Source organism: Leptonotus elevatus, chromosome 1 (assembly GCF_054856555.1).
Source record: "Leptonotus elevatus isolate MCC_2025b chromosome 1, RoL_Lele_1.0, whole genome shotgun sequence".
NCBI classification, from domain to species: domain Eukaryota; kingdom Metazoa; phylum Chordata; class Actinopteri; order Syngnathiformes; family Syngnathidae; genus Leptonotus; species Leptonotus elevatus.
This window is the reverse complement of record NC_141239.1, coordinates 13,535,247-13,557,177: the sequence shown is the minus strand read 5'-3', so window position 1 is coordinate 13,557,177 and position 21,931 is coordinate 13,535,247. Positions and strand designations below refer to the sequence as shown.

At 41.1% G+C, this 21,931-nt stretch overlaps 1 protein-coding gene across 1 annotated transcript; it reads left to right on the top strand.

The window, feature by feature from the left end:
- The first annotated feature begins 12,970 nt into the window (after positions 1–12,970).
- On the top strand, positions 12,971–21,810 carry LOC147180956 (alpha-amylase-like). The gene is made up of 8 exons (XM_086075378.1): positions 12,971–13,374; positions 16,015–16,359; positions 16,546–16,776; positions 17,711–17,844; positions 18,659–18,881; positions 18,969–19,090; positions 19,592–19,717; positions 21,549–21,810. The coding sequence occupies exons 1-8, from the start codon at positions 13,204–13,206 to the stop codon at positions 21,736–21,738; spliced, it is 1,542 nt and encodes a 513-aa protein (XP_085931504.1). The 5' UTR covers positions 12,971–13,203; the 3' UTR covers positions 21,739–21,810.
- Positions 21,811–21,931: the final 121 nt, after the last annotated feature.

The following is a 21,931-nucleotide window of genomic DNA, read 5'->3' as shown; positions in this document are numbered from 1 at the left end:
ATTTTCACATTTAAATTGGGACACTACAATTTTGCTGAAAATTAAATATATAAAATTAATTATCAACAGGAACTATTTATAACAAGTTTAATCGCTAGTCAATCTGGTGACCGGTGGTTGTGTTATTACTTCAGCTAATGCTAAATGCTCTCTTGGTTGACAGCGCCAAACAAGCAATGCATTCACCATCATCCAACTGTTATTGCTCAGTCTGTCCATCCATCCATCCATTTTATACCGCTTATCCGGGGTCGGGTCGCGGTGGCAGCAGCTTTAGGAGGTGCTAATCCTCATCCCAACCGCTTCACACTCAGCTTCGAACCGCTCCAGTGAGAGTCGGAGATCACGGCGTGAAGAAGCCAACAGCACCACATCATCTGCAAAAAGCAGAGATGCTATAATGAGGCCACCAAACCAGACCCCTCAACGCTTCGGCTGCACCTAGAAATTCTGTCCATTAAAGTTATGAACAGTATCGGGGCAGCCTTGGCGGAGTCCAACCCTCACTGGGAACGAATCTGACTCACTGCCGATCCAAACTCTGACACCGGGTCTTACAGGGACCAAACAACCCGTATCAGGAGGCTCGGTACCCTGTACTCCCGAAGCACCCCCCCCCCCCCACACAGGTCGAATGCCTTCTCCAAGTCCACAAAACACATGTAGACTGGTTGGGCGAACTCCCATGCACCCTCAAGGACCCTGACAAGAGTGTAGAGCTGGTCCGGCCGGGACGAAAACCACACTGCTCCTCCTGAATCCGACATTCGACTTCCCGACGGACCCTCCTCTCCAGTACCCCTGAATAGACCTTTCCAGGTAGGCTGAGGAGTGTGATCCCTCTATAGTTGGAGCCCTCCACCACCCCGGTCTGCCAATCCAGGGGCACTGTCCCCGATGTCCACAATAATTGGCTTAAAAACTGAGATGCTGGGACGGGACCTGCGTAAAAGTTGGGACAAAACAATGGCGGTGGCAAAATCCGCTGGGACTTGGGACACAAGGCTCAAATTGCAACTGCTCCGGGTAAATGGTAAACTTCTGGTCACCCTATGATGTGTTTTTTCAAAATGGCCTTTTCAACAGTTTTCTGTTTTGTCTGTGTTTCCATTTTAGGCTAGCTGACATAAAATGTCCCTTTGTTCTGAATGATTAATACCAACGTTTTTGCCAATTGTAATTGTAACATTTGATGCTCAAGGTACAAATTATATCCGTGACACACTTTTTCAAAATGGTTCATGGACTACGGAGAGCGCGGTTAAAAATGTCAGCTTTGTGCCCGCAACAAGTCAACGTACGTTATTCAAGTGGAAAAGGTACGAGGGCGAGCAGTAGCCGCCGCCGCGGGTGCAGTAGTACATTATTTTTCCGTGATCAACACCTCCCCCAGTGTGAGTACTGGAGAGCGTCCACCGCTTTGCAGTCGCCAGCTGGATGCAGCATTGTTTCCACGCCGAACCCCCAACAGCTCCACTCCACTAAAGGCTTATCCTCGCTAAAAGAGTTGACATCTAAAAATGACACAACATTGCAAAAGATGCAATTAAGCGCTGCGGAGATGATGAGGGGGGCTGCGATGTTGGGTGACGGTTTGAAACCGATAAATGGCACGTCGCGACCACAGGAACAATGACAATATAAATATAAAAGACACTTGGGAAAGTAGTGTGGTTTGGAAAGCCAAAAAATGGGACGCGAAGAAGTGACGCATTTGTCCTGAGAGCTGTCGAGAGCATCCCTTCAAAACTGTGGAAAAACACTTCGGTTCTATGTTGCCTTTGTCATAGTTTCTCAAATAGTTGACGCGCCTCAGATCGTCATCAATTTAAGACGAAGGATCTTTAGTATGAAGGTGTAACAAGTTCCCTCATGGAATACGACGTTATAGATAAGGGGCAAAATGACTAAACTTCCTCACGCTCCAGCCATTCGTTTACTCTGTAAACAAACTCAGTGAAGCTCAGCCTCTGGGTAAACCCAGCTAACCTATTTGAAATCCTTTACCAACCAGAACCGCAGCACCAAACAATGCACATATGTACACAAAAAAATGTCATGTATACACTGTAGGCCTACTAACCAGAAATCGGTAAGTAGGCTAGAAATGAGGTGCCGGTATATTTTTCGGCGTCGCTGTTCACACTATAGTGACTGTGACATTGAATAGTTTGACCTAGTTAGTGATGTGGAAGTCAGAAAATGAAGACGGCCTACTGGCTTATTGGCAAGAATAAGCTTGTGTTTACTGATTTTTTTAAAACCGTTTATTCAATAAAGCGATTTTTAGAGCACCAGCGGCTGTTTCCATCCTCCGTCTATCCAAACCACCTGTTGTGGATTACAATTTGTTCTAACTAGCAGTGGTAAAATATATTCAATTAGCTAATGATATTAACTTTGACCGGAGATGTGCAGTTGTGTAATTACGGCCATTGGGACTCTGCAATAGACACATTGCAGTTTAGCTTCTTTTATTAAGTGTGAAATGAACTCTTTTTTTCCTGGCTTGCACTTATTGTTACGCGAGTCAACAAGAACAGGCCATGTGGAAAATCAATATGTGTTATAAATACAACTTTTAAAAATCTACAATGCACTGAACCTGCAAAAAGTGAATCATGCATCTACCTCTAATTTAGACCCTCAATAGGCTTGATAACCAAAAACAAAAACGGCAGCGTCTACTGGCACACGCAAATGGTCTCTTAGAATTAGAGATTTACCGAAATGGTTGATACTCCTTTGCTAACCAGAACAGCAGCACCTACCGGGGCATGTAATGAGTCTCTCAAAGTAACAAGGCACAAAAACACTTGTGTTGCATCTCTTACAAAGCCTGTTTTTTGTTGTTGTTGTGGGAAAAGGCATCAGCCTATTTCCTGTTCATTCGCGTAGCAACTAGCGCCAAATATGGGCTAGCTTGCACTGTGCCGCCGCCATCCCTGCACCATCCTACATGCGCAGTGGGCGCCACGCAAACCAAGTATATGTGTAAAGAAATACAACTAGAAGTCAGACTTAACAGGGGCTTTGGATTTGTGTAGCTGCTTTAGAGTGCCTTGTTGTTGTGGCGTGGAAAAGCCCAGTGAAGACCAGCCACTGAAGGATTTAAATGGATATATTTTAGTGGCTCAAACTTGTTGTGTGTACGCATAAGAAAGACCCTAGACCAAGTAGTATTTAACTTTCCAGGTCGTTGCTGTAGCATTTGATTGACAACTAACACTTGAAAGAAGCACGGGTTTAACTTTCAGTGGACATGCCCAAACGCACGTGAGTTTGATTTGTCACAACTTAAGCCTCATTTTAGACTAGAGGTTATAGTCATTTGGGGGATTTTTCATTATGCAAATTTTTTTTCATTTTGACTTTTGTTTACATTCAGTTGTTTATTTTTTTGAAAAAGTTTAATTTTAATGTAGTTTTGGTGTTAGTTTTTTTTTTAAATATATGAAGTAAATATGATTATAGTTATTATTATAAACATAAAATGTAGCTTGTTATTTTTTAAGAGAACTTTTATTTTGTTTCATTCACAATTTTTTGCCATTTCAAAAAAAAATTTTCATTAACTAAAAAAACTTTGGATGGTATAGACTTGTGGATTTTTTAAAAAAAAATTATTATTCCAAATTGGCAGGGTTGTTAGGAATCCTCTTTGTGTATCAAACTTAAGACACTAAACTACTACTACACTTTAGAGGGACTTCAATGTAGTGCGTGTGTGTGTGTGTGCCAGACATGTGCATCAAGTACATGCACGTGTGCCTCTGACTCGTCTACGTAGGGGCTTACGTTGTAACATAAAGGCGATAGCAAGCGCGTCTGGAAGTGTTTAAAACTCAGTGGGGAAAGAAAAGAAGGCCTTCCCGCATATGGAATCATTCCATCCAAATAGGACTTGTCATTTTTTCCTCTCTTGCACTCGCCGTGATTCAGGTGGCATGTTTTCCTATATGTTTCACCGCCCACTGACACACACTATGTAACATCCCACTGGAAGGACAGCAAACCGAGGCAACAGGCGGTCATTGTTCTTAGTCTTAATAATGTGGCATCTGCTTTTTGCAGATGACGTGGTGCTGTTGGCTTCATCAAGCCGTGATCTCTAACTCTCACTGGGGCGGTTCGCAGCCGAGTGTGAAGCGGTTGGGATGAAGATCAGCACCTCCAAATCCGAGACCATGGTCCTCAGTCGGAAAAGGGTGGCGTGCTCTCTTCGGGTCGGGGAGGAGATCCTTCCCCAAGTGGAGGAGTTCAAGTATCTTGGGGTCTTGTTCACGAGTGAGGGCAGAATGGAGCGAGAGATCGACAGGCGGATCGGTGCAGCGTCTGCTGTGATGCGGACTCTGTATCGGTCCGTTGTGGTGAAGAAGGAGCTGAGCCGAAAGGCGAAGCTCTCGATTTACCAATCGATCTACGTTCCCACCCTCACCTATGGTCACGAGCTGTGGGTCGTGACCGAAAGAACAAGATCCCGGATATAAGCGGCCAAAATAAGTTTCCTCCGCAGGGTGTCCGGGTTCTCCCTTAGAGAAGCTCGGTCATCCGGGAGGGACTTAGGGTCAAGCCGCTACTCCTCCGCGTTGAGAGGAGCCAGCTGAGGTAGCTCGAGCATCTGGTTCGGATGCCTTCTGGAAACCTCCCTGGAGAGGTGTTCCGGGCATGTCCCACCGGCGGGAGGCCCCGGGGACGACCCAGGACACGCTGGAGAGACTATGTCTCTCGGCTGGCCTGGGAACGCCTTGGGATCCTGCCAGAGCAGCTGGTTGAAGTGGCTAGGGAGAGGGAAGTCTGGGCATCCCTCGTAAAGCTGATGCCCCCGCGACCCGACGTCGGATAAGCGGTAGAAGATGGACGGATGGATGGAAATGCCATTAATCTGTCCCAGCGCCCCAAATAACAAACATAGCGCTCTTGTACTTTTAACAGACATACAGCAATGACGTAATTTAGCAAAAGGCAAATATTAAACAGTTTGTGCATCATTACGATTCAGTGTGTGCTGGTCATCCTGATGTGAAGAAGACCATCTCAACTAAGCTTCAATGAAATGTTTAATTTTTCACTGAATATGCCGGTGAGTGTTGTACGGTCTGCATGTGTTTCTACCGCTTGTGCTCAAATATAAAGTTGTTTCAAGGTATAGAAGTACCGCAACATTGATGCTAATTTTGTTAGCCTGTCTAGCGTATTATACATTGTGTGTTAACATTTAGCTAAGCAGGCTTTCATAAGACAAAGTTTAATTGTTTGTAGTAAAATTCTACTAATAAAAAGCTTTAAGCAAACACTTGACAAGCAAATACTTTGCTGACACCATCGTGTTATCATTTCAAAATACATAATATTTTCATGGCAAAAGAATTGGACACATTGCGATTTAGTAGCTGAATATAGTTTTTTAATGGATGAATATTTATTTTCACATCAAAATATATATCCACCAAATGATAGTTGTTTTAATGGCTGAATACTGCGTTATCATTTGAAATATAACGTTTTTATAGCAAACATCTGTGTTAGGAAGTGGAAATGTTTCATGTTGAAACACTTTAATGGAAAATAACAAAGCATTATCATTCTGAAATGTAGTGTTGTATCTTGATGTATAACGTGCAGAACTAAATGTTGCACAAATTTAGTATTTTTCATGGCAAAATATAGCATTTTATTATGGAATTCAATAAATGCTAAATATAGCATTTTCAAGGCAATATATACAGCATTTATGGCAAAATATTGCATTGGAATGCAAAGGTAGTGTGTTTGTGGCTAAACATGCCATTTTAATCATGAAATATGGAATTGTAATGCTTTATATATATATATATATATATATATATATATATATATAGTGTAACATGGTCACAATAAAGTCTAAATGTAGCCTTTTTTTTATCATGGCAAAACTTAAATCTACTGGCATATTTTTTTCATAGCAAATTATAGCATCTAATTACAAAATACTGCAAAGTATTCATTGCAAAAAATTGGCATTTTGTGACAAAATATATTGTGTGTTCATGCTAAAATGTAGTATTTTTGTTTTAAAAAAGTGCTAAGGAGCAATACAGTGTTTTAATGTCAAAGGTTTGCATTCTTATCTCAAAACATAGTGGTTTGTGGCTAAACATAGTATTTTTGTGTCAAAATATAGATTTCATCTCCAAATTAACTTTTGGAGGGCGTTTTGTCCTTGAAGGAGATTAAAAATAAAAAAAACAATTCTTATTTCGAATTATGCGGCAACTCGCCAGAGCAGCGTAGTAAACCTCGGGGCAGCTCGGGCCGACGTCCACGCCGCAGCCTGCGGTGGGTAAGGCAACAGAGCGCCGGCAGCACGGGAATAGAAGTTTATTACTGGTGCACGGCACACCAAATTGATACCTTGGTGCAAATAGAAAGAAGAAAATCACATACGCCCATGCGAAGCTCACCAATGGAGACGCAAACACACACACATGCGCGCTACCAGACTAAACTATACTTTGAACGTTTCTGTTTAGAAGTTAGTGGCTGACAAACGTGGACTCATTGTCCTGCGAAGGTGGCGTCCAGTCATTCAATGGCGATAGATGCTTTATAATAATTCCGCAAAGGAGGCACAAGTAGTAGTTATTTTATTTTTTTACAATATTGATCCAGCTGTATGGATACTGAAGCGTAAGAGATTACGAGACACTATATCGATATTTTGACCCATCTCTGATACCTACTGACTTGTATCTAGCTTTTTTTTCAAACTAGCAACTCACCATTTTGCACTGCACAATATATCAAAAATATTGTCATCGCAATATTATATTGCAATATTCAACACCAATATTGCATATAGCATGTTTTTCCAATATCGTATCAGCAAAATATGATATTGTTGTAACTTGTAATGCCAAAATACTGTGAATTTCATGTAGAAAAACTGTAGCATTTTTATGGCAAAATATTGCATTACATGAATCCCCCCTCGATCACTTCATCCTCACAATGAGTAAAATCCGTGATATAAAAATACCATATTTAAATATAACCTAGGCATGTTTTTAGTTATAGTATTTAGGGCAAATATTATTAAGGTCTTTATACACACTCACATAAAATAATGCAAATGCTTTTAAACACATAATATATTGGGAAAGACCAAGAGCAATGGATGGCACAAAAAAAAAATTGTACGGTGTGACAGTGTACCGATCCCTCTTTGTTTTTAGGGGAAACATTTTTTTCCTAAATTAACACACATATCACACTAATCATCAATAATCACGCACAAGGTCGCATATTATAGAATGAACCCACAGTCGTCACTTTCTGTAAGCGTAAAAAGCAGGATCAAAGGGGATTGACATTCAATCATTTTCAGCAAAAAAAGCTGGGCTAAAATACTGCACTTCCTGATTTCCATCTTCTTCTTAAGTCAAATTTACAGTGTCAAATGTAATAGTGTGCCGCCACCTAGTGCTCAACAATTACACCCAAAATAAACAGGAGGCAGAACAAAATAGAGTTATGAACTTTACAATAGAAAACTGTGTGAAATTCTGAAGCCCACGATGGAGTGTTTACTGTATCTTAAGATACTGCATGTCACTTAGGGTCCCATAATTTAGGATTTAGCATTTCATGTTGAACTATAGATTTCATAATAAAATATAGCTCTCATGAATAAAAAACAGCATGGCAAATTTGACTTTTTAATGGCCAAATATACCTTTTTAATGTTTGATATAACGTTTTAATGACAAAACTTTTCATGGCAACATAGTATCGCAAAATACATTTTTGGAGGATAAAAGCTAGCATAAAATACATTGTTTACATACTCTGCATATTACAACAAATCCATTATACAAGACATCACATTATCTGTGTAACTGAGGAATTACATTTGAAAAGGATTATATACTGTTTGACGGTCAAAATGGCCACTATCTAAATTTGATCCAGTAGTACAGATTAAAATTAAAAGACATAATATATGGTAGGGAATGAGTGTCATTACATGGAATATATATCAACTATATGAGATTGCAGGAAAGGAACCTTCAGAGGTTTCTATGGAGGGTTGAAACGAAGACATTCCAAGCCAAATCTTAGACAGCCCTCTAGTGAGGAGAGCATATCATTGCACCCTCAACAACAACAGACAGTACAGAATAAAAAAATGATTATACTTCTTAAAACTCTGCTTTTGATTTGATCCGGATCAAATTGAGGCGCCAGACATTTTTTAAACTTCCTTACAGTGTAGTAATGAAATACTAAGACTATGATTATTATTATTATTTATTATTATTTTTTTTTTTTTTTAAGTGCAGCATAGAAAATCAAATCACAGTCAATAAAATATGCAAATATTATTATATAATGCAGGACAGGTATTACTAATTAAAATCAACAAATAAAAAGCTTCAGCGTGGGAAAAATACTAAAATAATAAAATAAACTATGAGAGAACGTAAACTAATAAAATAAGGAACAGTGCAGAAAACAAAATGAAAAAAACAATACAACAATGTTAAAACAAAAATAAAATACAAATAAGTGCAGTGTTGAAAATCCAACCAAAATAAAATATAGTTCATAAGAAATAAGCACATATGAAAAAATATATCAATAATAGTTGAAAAAAAGGAACCAGAAAAAATAAACATGAAATATGTGTTAACAGTTTTATCACCATAATAGTGCAAGGGAAAAAATAAATTAAATAAAAGGTGCGGTGTGGGAAATACAACCAAAAATTGAAATACATTTGAGAAAACAATAAGAAAGTATTAAGTGTCATTTATCAGACATGAGATATACATAAATTTTTCTTTTCTTTTTTGTATTTGCGTAGCCCTTATATGAAAAAAGGGCCATTATTAGTGAGGCAAGTAAGAAGTGTGGTGAAGAGCATGGAAGCGAAAGAGCGCCGTTCCCATTTCCCGCTGACTCGTGTGAAAGACGATCAGAAAATTGAGTCCAGCTGACTTGTTCTGTTTTTTTCACTGACAACTTTTCCAGCCACCGGCAGTGCAAATGGAATGGAGTTAAGCCGCACAGTCCACTTGCATCAACCTTTCCTCACTGCTCCCTTACGTTCCTCCCTAAAGGGTTTCAATCAGTGTTTAGTTATGAAATCTTAAATTTAAAAAAGTCTGTGTTTTTCTGCCAAAATAGTGTTTTCATAGAAAAGTATTACATTTACAGTTGTGAACAAATTATTAGCCTCCCACTTATGAAAACCAGCTCAGTGGACTAGTGGTAGAGTGTCCCGCCCAGAGACTGGGAGGTTGTGGGTTCAATCCACAGCATACCAAAGACTATAAAAATGGGACCCATTGCCGCCCTGCTTGACATTAAAGGTTGGAATTGGAGGGTTAGATCACCAAATGATTCCTGAACGCGGCCCCTGCTGCTGCTCACCTCTCCCTCAGTGGATGGGTTGGGGTTAGAGAACGAACTTCGCCCCACTTAGGTGGGTGTGACAATCAGTGGTACTTTAAATTGGGCATAACTCTTGCTTGACAAGTGCGACTAGGATATTTGATTGATATAATGATTTGAATGAAAAAAGGCAAAAATGGGAAACTCTAAATGATTAGCCCTCTGGCCATTAATAGTCAATATTGTACCCTTTGTGAGCCACAACGCCCACCAACTTCTTATACTACGTTCAGACTGAGCCGAAAATATCGCGACGCTACATTGGTCTCGCGCGTTTGTTCGTGGGGTCCTCAAATGGGACGACAGAGGAAGAGGAGGGATTTCCGCTTCGGTAGGTGGTGCTAACTTTATTGTAGCATTGCTAGCTTGCTTCTCACTTCGACAACCAAACACACAAACTCACCAGGTAAGCCGACATCCAAGCAATCTCCATTTTGGCCCGGTGGCGGTACACGTAGCTCGCCATGTTTTACAGTTCTGTGTGTCTGCAAACCCCAACGATCAAGCTATCCTCCAGTCCTGTGTTTTGTCTGTGACGTATGTGGTGACGTGGACTATCTCGACACCGACGATGGCGTCAAAAGTTAATTTCAACCAACGCCGGCCAAATGGCCGAAGTAGCGAAATGATCGCCAGAAACGGCCCAAACACACGTCCCAGGTTCGGACTTGTTTGGAGTTGATCTGACTGACGTCTGCGGACATGGGTCATTTAGTGGAGACCAGAGTTCAAAGCAAACATGGTGAGGCAGCATTTAGCTGTTATGCTGCACACAAAATAAATAAAGTGAAGTCTCTACTGAAATGGCGCGTTTCAAACTAACCTCCTGCCACATGCTATTTTCAAGTTAGATTATTTCAGTGTGATTGCAAAATATTGCATTTTCACATCAAATGTCATTTTAATGTCATTATATTGCAACTTCATGGCAAGAAATACCACTGAATCGTTTGAAGGGTGTGACAATTGGTGTTTTTAAGAAATGAAGGTGTCATGTCAGCGGTGGATGGAGAGAGGAGCATGTGTGCTGGCACAGGCTCCATACCATACCTTACACTGGAGAAGATTTTCATTGAGGTATGTGATATACGTGTGTGTGTGTGTGTGTGTGTGTGTCATTGAGAACTTCCGCTCATGCTGCTGTTTTTCTTATTATTATTCTTTTTCACCTTCTTCGCGGCGCAATAGAAAACGACATCTGCTCAACGTATCAGCACAGTAAAAACTTTCCATTGGATGAGACCGAGTGAATTTTCACTCAGTGGGACGCTTTCCTCTTTCAGTCAAATTAGTTCATGCAAACATTCACAAAAAAAGGCCAAATGTTCTTGATAAAAAAGCATTCTTCCAATTTCTCCTGCTCCTGTTATTCCCTCACTCTCTGCCAGCTTAGTTGCTTTTTAATTTTCCCTTGGCAGAAGCGAGGTATCCTACCACTTTTTTTCTTTTTCTTTTTTACCTGGACGCCACAGCTGCAGACGTGAAAGGAATCTTTTGTCCTTGGGAAGACTGGCGTTCCAAAAGGCTCGTGGGAAAAAGAACGTGGGGGCAAGTGGGGAAAAATGTTGCATCAGGAGGGAAATGTCATAGTTGGAATTAACATGGAGCAGACTAAGAATACAGACAAGGAGCATTGATTAAAAAACGAAGGAAATTTAATAGAAAAATAAGAAAAAAAAAAGGGAAAAAATTGAATGGAAACAATTCAAATTTGTGGCACGAATAGAATTTTGTCATAAATTTGAAATAATTATGAAAGAATGAAGAAATAATTTAATTAAATCGAAGAATGTGTCTAAATATGAAAAATAATCAACCGATAAATATATAAAATATTGAATTGAATAATATATATATTATATGAATAATGATCAATCAATAAATAAATTAATAATTACATACAAAAAGTATTGAATGGGAAGAAAATTGAATACATTTAAAATATTGAGATATTGAACATTTTTAGTTTTCCCGATATTTTTTTTCTTTTTTCTATTCTGTCCCTATTCCTGTGAAGTTTTGTTATTGTCATTTTAAAAATAGTGGTTCATGATGAAATTTAGACTTTTGTGTAAAAAAAACGAGTGTTTTCATGTCAAAGGATATGCAAATATGCATAGCCTCTGACTTCAACTATGTTTTTTTTGTTTATGTTTGACCAGAATGTTTTGAGGAATGGGGAACTTCCTAGCAGTCTAGAACACAATGTAATATTCCGTGTTCACCCATAATAATAATAATCGTTATAATAATAAGCAGAAAATGATTTTCAAAGCACAACTGACAACCGCTGAGTCCATTGCAAGTCACATGGCAAACAATAAATTTACTCATCGACTAAGATCAATATGGGATCACATCCAATGCAAACAGCTGCAGGAGTACACATGCCTCAACCAAGCTCTGTCTTGCAAAACATGATAAAATCTTTTTTTAAACCAGAGGTGCACCACGCACCCATAATTTATTTGGAATTTATTTATTTGTATTTATTTATTTTTTTTAGGGAATTTTTTTTCATCATCAAACCACCGACATGCAAAAACAACTTTTTGGCACAGTTACACGGTACACACAATAAAACACAACAGGTGGTCTTACACAGGCATTAGGTTAGTGCATTACACTTACTGTAACATGATTGTAACAAGGCATACATTACACAAGGCATACATTAAAAACTGATATTCATTCAAAATTGTATTTTTTCAATAATAACAAAATAACAGTTAATAAAAACATCAGTAACCCCAAGCTCCATCTCCTAACAATATTTTCCCCCATTCCCTCACATCTAAATGCAAAACCTCAATTTTAACTACCATCCATCCATCCATTTACTACCCGCTTATCCGGGGTTGGGTCACGGGGTCAGCAGCTTTAGGAGGGAAGCCCAGACTTCCCTGTGCCTAGTCACTTCAACCAGCTCCTCCAAAGGGATCCCAAGGCGTTCTCAGGCCAGCCGAGAGACATAGTCTCTCCAGCGTGTCCTGGGTTGTCCCTGGGGCCTCTCGCCGGTGGGACATGCTCGGAACACCCCTCCAGGGAGGCGTCCAGGAGGCCCGAACCAGATGCCCGAGCCACCTCAACTGGCTCCTCTCCATGCTGAGGAGCAGCGGCTCGACCCTGAGTCACTCCCGGATGACTGAGCTTCTCACCCTATCTCTAAAAGAGAGCCCGGACACCCTACGGAGGAAACTCATTTCGGCCGCTTGTATCTTGTAGCTTGTAATGGTGCACTGCTTTTCTTTCCTGAGATGCACCCCCACACACACACACACTAGAACCATTGGGAGTTTGTTTTAAGTGGGGAGGAATTACTAAATAAAAAACATAGATATAGGATTCTACAATGTTTGGAAAAACTAAAAACAGTGACAATCCATGACGGCAACACTGAGTACAAGTCGTTGCCCTTGTTTGTTTGCACTGCTGACGCGCATGCACATCAACTGGCAGCCAAGTCATAGTTAAACATAGACAAATATTTTACTTCACTAATAAAACTACATTCACAGAAATAGGTGGTGGTCTAACATGAATCATGATTCCGAGTAAACCAGCAGCAAAACCTAGGCTTGTTTTTGCCTGGTATTTTCGATCAAGATGACAGTCCCATTCAAAAGGGTGAGAAAGTAGGCAGCTGTCAAACCGGCCTGACACTATTTGCCAGCCTTCCCACTGGTTCCCCCGAGGGGGAGAAAAAGAGTACAAATATAAGTGCAACATTTGCACTTGTGGCTTTTTACCAAATTTCCTCTAAAAAGCATGAAGTGGTTCATCGTGTGGACGCTGCTGTGGGAACTCGTCGCCGCCCAGCACCATCCTCAGCTCCGGCACGGCAGGACGGCCATCGTGCACCTCTTTGAGTGGCGCTGGGAGGACATCGCGGAGGAGTGCGAACGATTTCTGGGGCCCAACGGTTTTGGGGGAGTTCAGGTATAGCCCATGCTGATTTTTGCTAGTCTGGTAATGATTTGGTGCAAGACCATGGATTATTTCTTATGCTTTATTTCTATTGTGCAAAGTGGTGATTATAATGAAAACTGGTGAGTTGAGCCATATGGTGCATGAGACCATACTTAAAAAAATAAGTTTAGAGAGCTGCATTAATCATGAGAAGTACAATGCACATGTGTATGTGCCTGTGGATTTTGCAGATTAATTCATACTCCACAAACACAATATTAATCAGAATACCGTGTTTAGACAAGTGGGGGCCCATAGAACATATTTATTTAGAGAAACTTTTGGGGGTTTGACTTCCCCTTTTATGTTGAGCACTAACCTAGTCTATGCAATAATTCTCAACTCGTGCTGCTACAAACAACTATTTTGATAATCAACTAGACTTTACAAGTATTCACAATTAGGCAACTAACCGGATCATATGCAAATTGGAGCCTATCACACCAGCAAACAGCTGCTCCTATATAGCCATCATTTGGCTTAGGTCACAGCCTGAATTCTTTAAGGTATGTACAAACTAAAAGTAATGGCACATTCAACTTTGATTATACTTTGCAATGACAACAAATAAAAGATGGAGCAAATTAAATTGAAGGCGATACGGTGGCCTTAACATTTCTAGCTGTATATGTTCAGTGTATTTTAAAATGGAACCAACAACTGCTAGATACACAATGTACACTTGCACCTTGGCCTACCGGGATATATAGGTGTTTATTTAAAATGAACTATCATTGTCAAAAGTGGCAATGGTATTGGTATCTGGGACTACTCTGGAGCTGAGTACTCTTACTGATATTGAAAAAAAGTGGTCTCAACATCCCCAACGTGGAATTTTCTAACCAACATGTAATCTTGCACATATAACATGCAGCGCTATCTGTACAGGGTTAGGGTTAGGAAACCCAGAACAGGAGAGAAAATTAGTTAGAGAATCATCGCCCCACATATACACATACTGCATGACTACCACAAAATGAAACATAAACTGCATTTCGCCATATGACCGATAAGCCAGGTAATTGTACTGTTGGTCATTCCTCTTTTTAGAACAGCTTATGACGGTCTACCCGATCAAAGGGCTTTAGTTTTGAGGCAGGAGTTCTGCCTTCTATACATGACGACCATTTCCTTCAGAGCATAGATACGTAAATCAGTACCATGCTTAACCTTGAAGGCAAACTGGCACAGTTGTGCTTGAAACTGAAAATGTACAAAAGCTTAACCTCGCTTAGTGACACAAAAATGCTATAAATTGTCACCAAAATTCACATGCACATCTTAACTCATGTCAATTTAATCTTCTGAAAATATCCCAAAAAAATTCTCACCATATTGTACGCTCACAAGTTTACATACCCCTAACAGAGCTAGCACAACTGTTTGTATAATTTAAACGCATTATACAAGGGGAAGCCCCCCCCCCCCACCCCCACCCAAAAATTGATTGACATTAATATGTTCTATGCAGCCCCACAAGTCTAATTCTGGTGTTTTGGTTAATATTGCATTAATGGAACATGAGTTAAGCAGCAAAATCCAGCAGTTTTTATCAATATCAGTAGGATAGTGATGAGTTCAGAGTGGAAGTAAATTCTGGACACTTTTTATACACTCTCTGGAGAAAATATATTTTGAATCTAGTATTGATAGATTATTTCTAATTATCTCAAGGCACCACTGTATTTATATTGTGTAACGTGGTGTTTACCATGAGAAGCAATGAAAATCATGATAGACACAGTCAGGTCCATAAATACCATTCTCATTTTTTAGTCTCTAAACACCACAAAATGGATTTGAAATGAAACCAACAAAATGCGCTTTGACTGCAGACTTTCAACTTTGATTGGACACATTTATATCCAAATCAGGTGAACGGTGAAGCAGTTTGTGTACATGCTGCCAGCATTGTAAAGGACCAAAAGTAAATGGGACAAATTAACAATAATAAATCAAACTTCCACTATTTAATACTTGGTTGCAATATTTTGCAGTCGCAAAAGGTAAATCCAGCTGATGCTGGAATTTGTTCCCGGTTATGCTCTGCCAGCCAGGCATAGTCTTCCGGTCCTGCTTGTGCTTGGGGCAATTTCCCTACAGCAGGGGTGCTCAAGTTCGGTCCTCGAGAGCCCCTATCCAGCCTGATCATGATCAGGATCGTTATCAGGCTTCTGCAAAGCTTGCTGATTAGCTGATCATTAGATTCAGCTGTGCTGCAGGAGGCAAACATGGAAAACAGGCTGGATAGGGGATCCGAGGACCGGACTTGAGCACCCCTGCCTTAGAGTGTTGTCTTCAGCAAGTGAAATAAATACTCAGTTTTGGTGATTACCTTGGCCATTGGCAACATTCCATTTCTTTGCTTTCAAAAACTCTTACTTTCGCAGTATGCTTTGGGTCATTGTCCATCTGCGCTGTAAGCGTCATCCTATGAGTTCTGATGCATTTGTTTGAAGAACTTCCAAATTCATCCAGCTATTTTTGTCAGCAGTCACATCATCAATAAATAGAAGGGAACCAGTTTCATTGGTAGCGATAAATGCCCACCTGGCCATAGAACAGCTGGGCAGCCCATTGTCATAATTTCCTTCCCGTATGCTTGCTTAGATCTCGCCTCCCAACGAGCACATTGTGTTGAACGATCCCTGGAGGCCGTGGTGGCAGAGATACCAGCCGGTGGGATACAAACTGTGTTCTAGGTCCGGCACTGAGCAGGAGCTGCGAGACATGGTGACGAGGTGCAACAACGTCGGGGTCAACATCTACGTGGACGCCGTTATCAACCACATGTGCGGGTCGGCCGGCGGCGAGGGGAAACACTCGTCGTGCGGGACATGGTTCAGTGCCAGCACCAAGAACTTCCCAGACGTTCCTTACAGCGGCTGGGACTTCAACGACCACAAATGCAGGACGGGCAGCGGCGAAATCGAGAACTACTGGGATGCAAATCAGGTACGCTGTATCAAATTTTCCAACAAAGTGAGCTCTATGTTTGTGCTGAATAACTATTTATTTATTTATGTAACATGGGTTTTTGTTTGTGGACATGCTAGACATGCAGCCTGAATCCTAATGGTCAACTAAAGTCCATAATGACTAGCCTGAGATCATTTAAAAAGGATTCATTTCCTCCTCCAGGTGCGCGACTGTCGGCTGGTAGGCCTCCTAGACCTCGCCCTGGAGAAGAACTTCGTGCGGGACAAGGTAGCCGAGTTCATGAACGCGCTAATCGACATGGGCGTGGCCGGGTTCCGGGTGGACGCCTGCAAGCACATGTGGCCCGGCGACCTGGCCGGTGTCTACGGCCACCTGCACAACCTCAGCTCCAAGTGGTTTGGCGAAGGTTCCAGACCCTTCATTTACCAGGAGGTACTCAAGACTCCACCAAGATGACTTTATTTTAACTTATAGACTGGATCTACATGGTTCAAGTGACAATTCCAATTTGTGTTTTCAAGTTGCAAACTTGGGCGTTAATTGGAAAAAAAAATGGATGGAATTCCGATTGGATCAGGCCTCTTCAAAGGTGGAAAAAGTAATACAGTCATTTGACTGCAATGTCAACATAAAGATTGGATGTAGGTTTGCAGGCTACCCTGTCAGTTAAAATCTACCGGTTGGTGACGGATACACACTGGTATCTGGCCTAACACCACAAATAAACATTTCATAAGCACCTGCTTGAACTTTAAACTGAAACAAAAGCATAGACAACTATAACTGCGGTCTCGAGATGAAATGATCTGAACAGAAGTCATACCAAGGTCAGAGATCTGCACTTGCAAAATCAAAACCCCTTTGAGGATTACTCATCCATTAATAAATGTTAGACAATCTACTGCTGCATTTGGAAAAGATCTGTCGGTCAATATGAGAATATTTTTGGCCCAGGCCAAAATTGACACATACAGTGTTTGCTATATTTTACATTGTTTACTTCCACGTTCACTTCACTGCTTGATGCGGACATTTGTGGAATTAGTGGCCATGTGGGCATATGCACATTCCATGCGTTCTGTCAATGTATAGTGTCATCGCAGACATGTGTCACATTTTAATGTACATAGAAAAAGAGACATGCTATGTAAATCCAGTTTTAGATCAAACAAGCAGTGAGCAAACAAACTGCCGCCTTTGAAGCTAATTTGCATTTAAACACGACTGCAAAAGTCCCCAACTGGAGAACTAAATATAAACACATTTTCGGGGTAAAAAACCTGAAGTAACGGTTGTGGGAATGGAAGATGTGTTCGAATTCAAACACTGTGCAGTTGATACAAACTATTGATCCTCTGGCCCTCAGGTTATTGACCTTGGAGGTGAGCCTATCTCGTCTCACGAGTACTCCCACCTGGGACGAGTGACTGAGTTCAAATACAGCGCAAAACTGGGAAACGTCTTCCGGAAATCGCACGGCGAGAAGTTGTGCTACACCAGGTACACCACAGTCAGGCAGTTTGGGAATTACACTTTGTACAGTATATACAAGGGTGGTCCCCACTTTACAATGTTCCGAGGTTAAGAAAGATGTAAGAAAATGTGGTTACGCATGATCATGAAGATACATTCAGTTACGGCCATAATTAATGTCTTTAATTGGATTGTTTTATATTTATGGCTTATAACTGTTTTTCATACAAATAGTATTGTGTATATGCACAGCAAAATCGCAAGATTAACACTGACAGTGTTAAATCTAACTCTAGAAAAGTGTTTATACCGTATCTGAGATAAAATCTGACACTTTTCAAAGTGTTACTTTTTTCACTTAACCAGTGCAACACCGTATAGCGTTAGAAATCTAAATTGGTAAACACTTAGTAGTGTTGAAAGTACTCTACACTAGTGTCAGTGTTAAACATTTAATTATGCCAAACTAAACATAACTCTGGTGTTTAAAGACTTATATTTGTATTGCACTTGTCACTGTTAAAAATTTAACTCAAACTACACTTTACTCTAGTAAATGTCACATTTATAGAGCGTTATCCCTCCTTCCAAAACTGAGGGTTCAGTATCTTGCTCACGGATAATTTGACGTAGTCACACTGGCTTGGGAATCGAACTCACGTTCTCAGGGACAACCGCTCTACCACTGATCAACGCCACCCTGACAACAAAACTGGCTGCATCACTATTGAAATGTTGACAGAAAAAAAAGACTACAGGGTGTTCTGTCTTGTGTAAACATTCTGGTTATATCACCACCGCAGGAACAGAACTCTGTATTAAACCTGAGATCTGCCTGCAGAAACTGGGGAGAGGAATGGGCATTCATGCCCAGCGGCAATGCCGTCGTATTTGTCGACAACCACGACAACCAGCGGGGCCATGGCGCAGGCGGTGCGTCCGTGATCACCTTCTGGGATCCAAGGCTTTACAAGATGGCCATGGGGTACATGTTGGCCCACCCTTACGGCGTAACCAGGGTCATGTCGAGCTTCCGTTGGAACCGCCGCATTGTCAATGGAAAGGTCCTCACTCGTCAACTCTGACGATCATTTCGCCGCTGTTAATCCATCCTCCGATGGATTCATGTTTTGCTTTGGTCGCGTTCTCAGGATCAGAACGACTGGATGGGACCCCCGAGTCATAGTAACGGAAGCACCAAGTCTGTTCCCATCAACCCCGATCAGACCTGCGGGGATGAATGGGTGTGTGAGCACAGATGGCGTCAGATCAAGTGAGGAAATTCTGGATTTTGAGCTTTTTTTTGTGTCGCTTCTCCAAGATGACAGATTGTTTTAGTCTGTTTTTGCTCTTCATAAGTAGTGTTTTTCCGATACCGATACTGGTATCGGCAGAGGCCCCGATACTACATTAAAACAGTGGTATCGGTGAGTACGAACAAGCAACATGCCGATACCATTAATTCTGACGCTAATATAGGACTTTGAATGCAGCATCTTGTGTCTTGCTCATGCACGACATTCACTGATTTGTGACATGCTCACTGCATGCCGAGCTAAGATATCCTATTGGCCCTTGAATGCTCTGAACCAATGGCAGGACAGCCTTTTCATGTTGAGAAAAAAACAACAACTCAGGTATCGTTATGGTATCGGCATCGGCCGATACTGCAAAGCTGGGTATTGGTATTGGGGGCCAAAGAATGGTATCGGAACAACACTTTTTATAAGCAAAATGTGGGTCATGATAACATCTCTCTGTCAAATCCTTTCAGGAACATGGTAATTTTCCGCAATGTTGTCAACGGACAGCCTCATAGCAACTGGTGGGACAACCAAGGTAACCAGGTCGCCTTTGGCCGCGGAAATCGTGGTTTCATCGTCTTTAACAATGACAACTGGTGAGCAGCTCAAATGACTGACTTATTTGACTGAGTATTCGTGAGTGCATGTCTCAAGTGTCTCTAATTCATTGTTGGGAACGTTACTATATAAAAGCAATTTGACTCATCACCTGCTCAAAAAGTAACCGAGTCACCAGCACCTTACAAATGCAATCATGCCATCTAGTGGCAGACAAATTACCTCAACACAAATCAATATCAGACCTGTTTTTACATTACAGTACATCTGTTTAATTTTAACTTACTTTTATGAATTGTGAAATTACTTTATCAATGACTAAAAGATGCAGCCACATTTCTATTAATTTAACATTTTTCCCCACACTTTTATGTTAGCAAGAGTGTGAAACTTGGAAAAAAAATTTTTATTGTACATTTAGAACAGATATAAAATTTGCAAGTAACTGTGAGGGTCGCATTTATTTCAGACATTGACTTTGTTGTTTGTTATTTTGAGGATCCAGGGGTGTATTTCACAAAGCAGGTTTAGTTACTTAGAACCCTGGGTCAAGAAACCCTGAAATGTGGGAAACTGCGTCTTCCGTTTCAGAAAGGGAGGTAACTGAAACCAGAGAAAAGAGGTGTCTCTGGTCTGTTTCATAAAAAAGAGGTCATTTAAGCTCCCGGTCAGTTAACATAGCAACATTGTCCATGAATCAAACCTAGTCGGTGGCAGGTTTTTCACAATGAACCTCGAGGTTTTCTCTGTCTCCGCCTCCTTTCTGCCACACACGACATCTCATTTCCTCATTCATAAAGTCCGCTGTTGCAAATTTTTGCATAAATACGCTTATAGTCTATAACGTAAAGTCCACTTTTGACACGAACACGGCATGTCCTTTTGACAATGACCCTATTGATGAAGGTGCCACAGGGAATTTAATATTCTTCGTGAGATTGTTATCAGACCGCGCACAGATATGCTGGCATTTCCGGACAATTGTCTTTTTGAACTGTACCGTTTCACATCACAGTCCATCATCTCCATACACAACTTAATCCGTCCTTACATTTGCAACATTACCGGCGCTGTAGTCATACGCTCACATCACAGCATATATTGTGTGTTGCGCTCCGCTTTTTTCTTATAACCGTTTGAATAATGTTTTTATATTTCATCTTAAGTCAAGTGCGCTTCTCCCCCGCAGGATTGCACCTAACTGAAATGAACTAATGAGCTACAATTCAACAAGTTTCCCCTGTAATATTATTGTGATTTCAAAGGACAACATTTAAATTTACGTATTGACCCGAGCAGCAACGTTCTCCCACGCCGCCTTCCTCTACGGGGAGCCGCTACGGTGTTGCACTTTTTTTCTAAAGACATGTTTAAATTCGCCATATGATCGCAGTAAGATTTTCAGTTGAGAGGGGTAAAACAACAACAGGGAAACGGAGGACGGCGCCGCGCACTGCGCTTCCCCGTTGCCATGGCGACTCGATGAATCGGGGCTCCATTGATGGGGTCTTTTTAGTGTAGCGGCAACGCCAGGTGAAACGACACTGCGTTGATATAACTACCTTAAATCAGCTGTCCTGGAACCGAAAAGGCAGACTTTCCTCTCTCAGTGTATGTCAACTCGCTGTTCAGGGTTAGTCTCTGTGTTGTTGAACATGCTTTGTGAAATGGACCCCAGGTCTCGCGAGCATACAGCCAGATGCTGAACACACTTCTGAGTATTTAAATTTCGATCCCTTAGCTAATGTCCTTATTGTTCCATACTGTATTGAAACCTAACAAAGAATCATATGTTTTCTCTACCCTACGACTGATTGCCGTCACTTGCGTTGCACACTTGAAACAGCAGCTTTTGTATTTTATCTTTAGGGACCTGGACGTGACCTTGAACACTGGCATGCCCGGCGGCACCTACTGTGATGTGATCTCCGGCCAAAAGGAGGGCGACAGGTGCACAGGAAAGCAGATCCACGTGCACGATGATGGTCACGCCCAATTCCGGATCAGCACCCGAGACGAGGACCCCTTTGTGGCAATTCACGCTGAATCCAAACTGTAAACACTCGCTATGTTGAACCAAATATCATGAGCTATGAACAAAAGGTGCCATTAAAGGGGCTTTGTGGTGAAAGGCTCTCTTCTGCTGTCTTCATTTTCTGTTTTGGTGCCTTAACAGGTCTTCCCTGTTATGGAGGGCGACAAGGCAGTCTGGTGTCCTTCTGTGTTGCATTACTATTCTTTCATATGTTTTC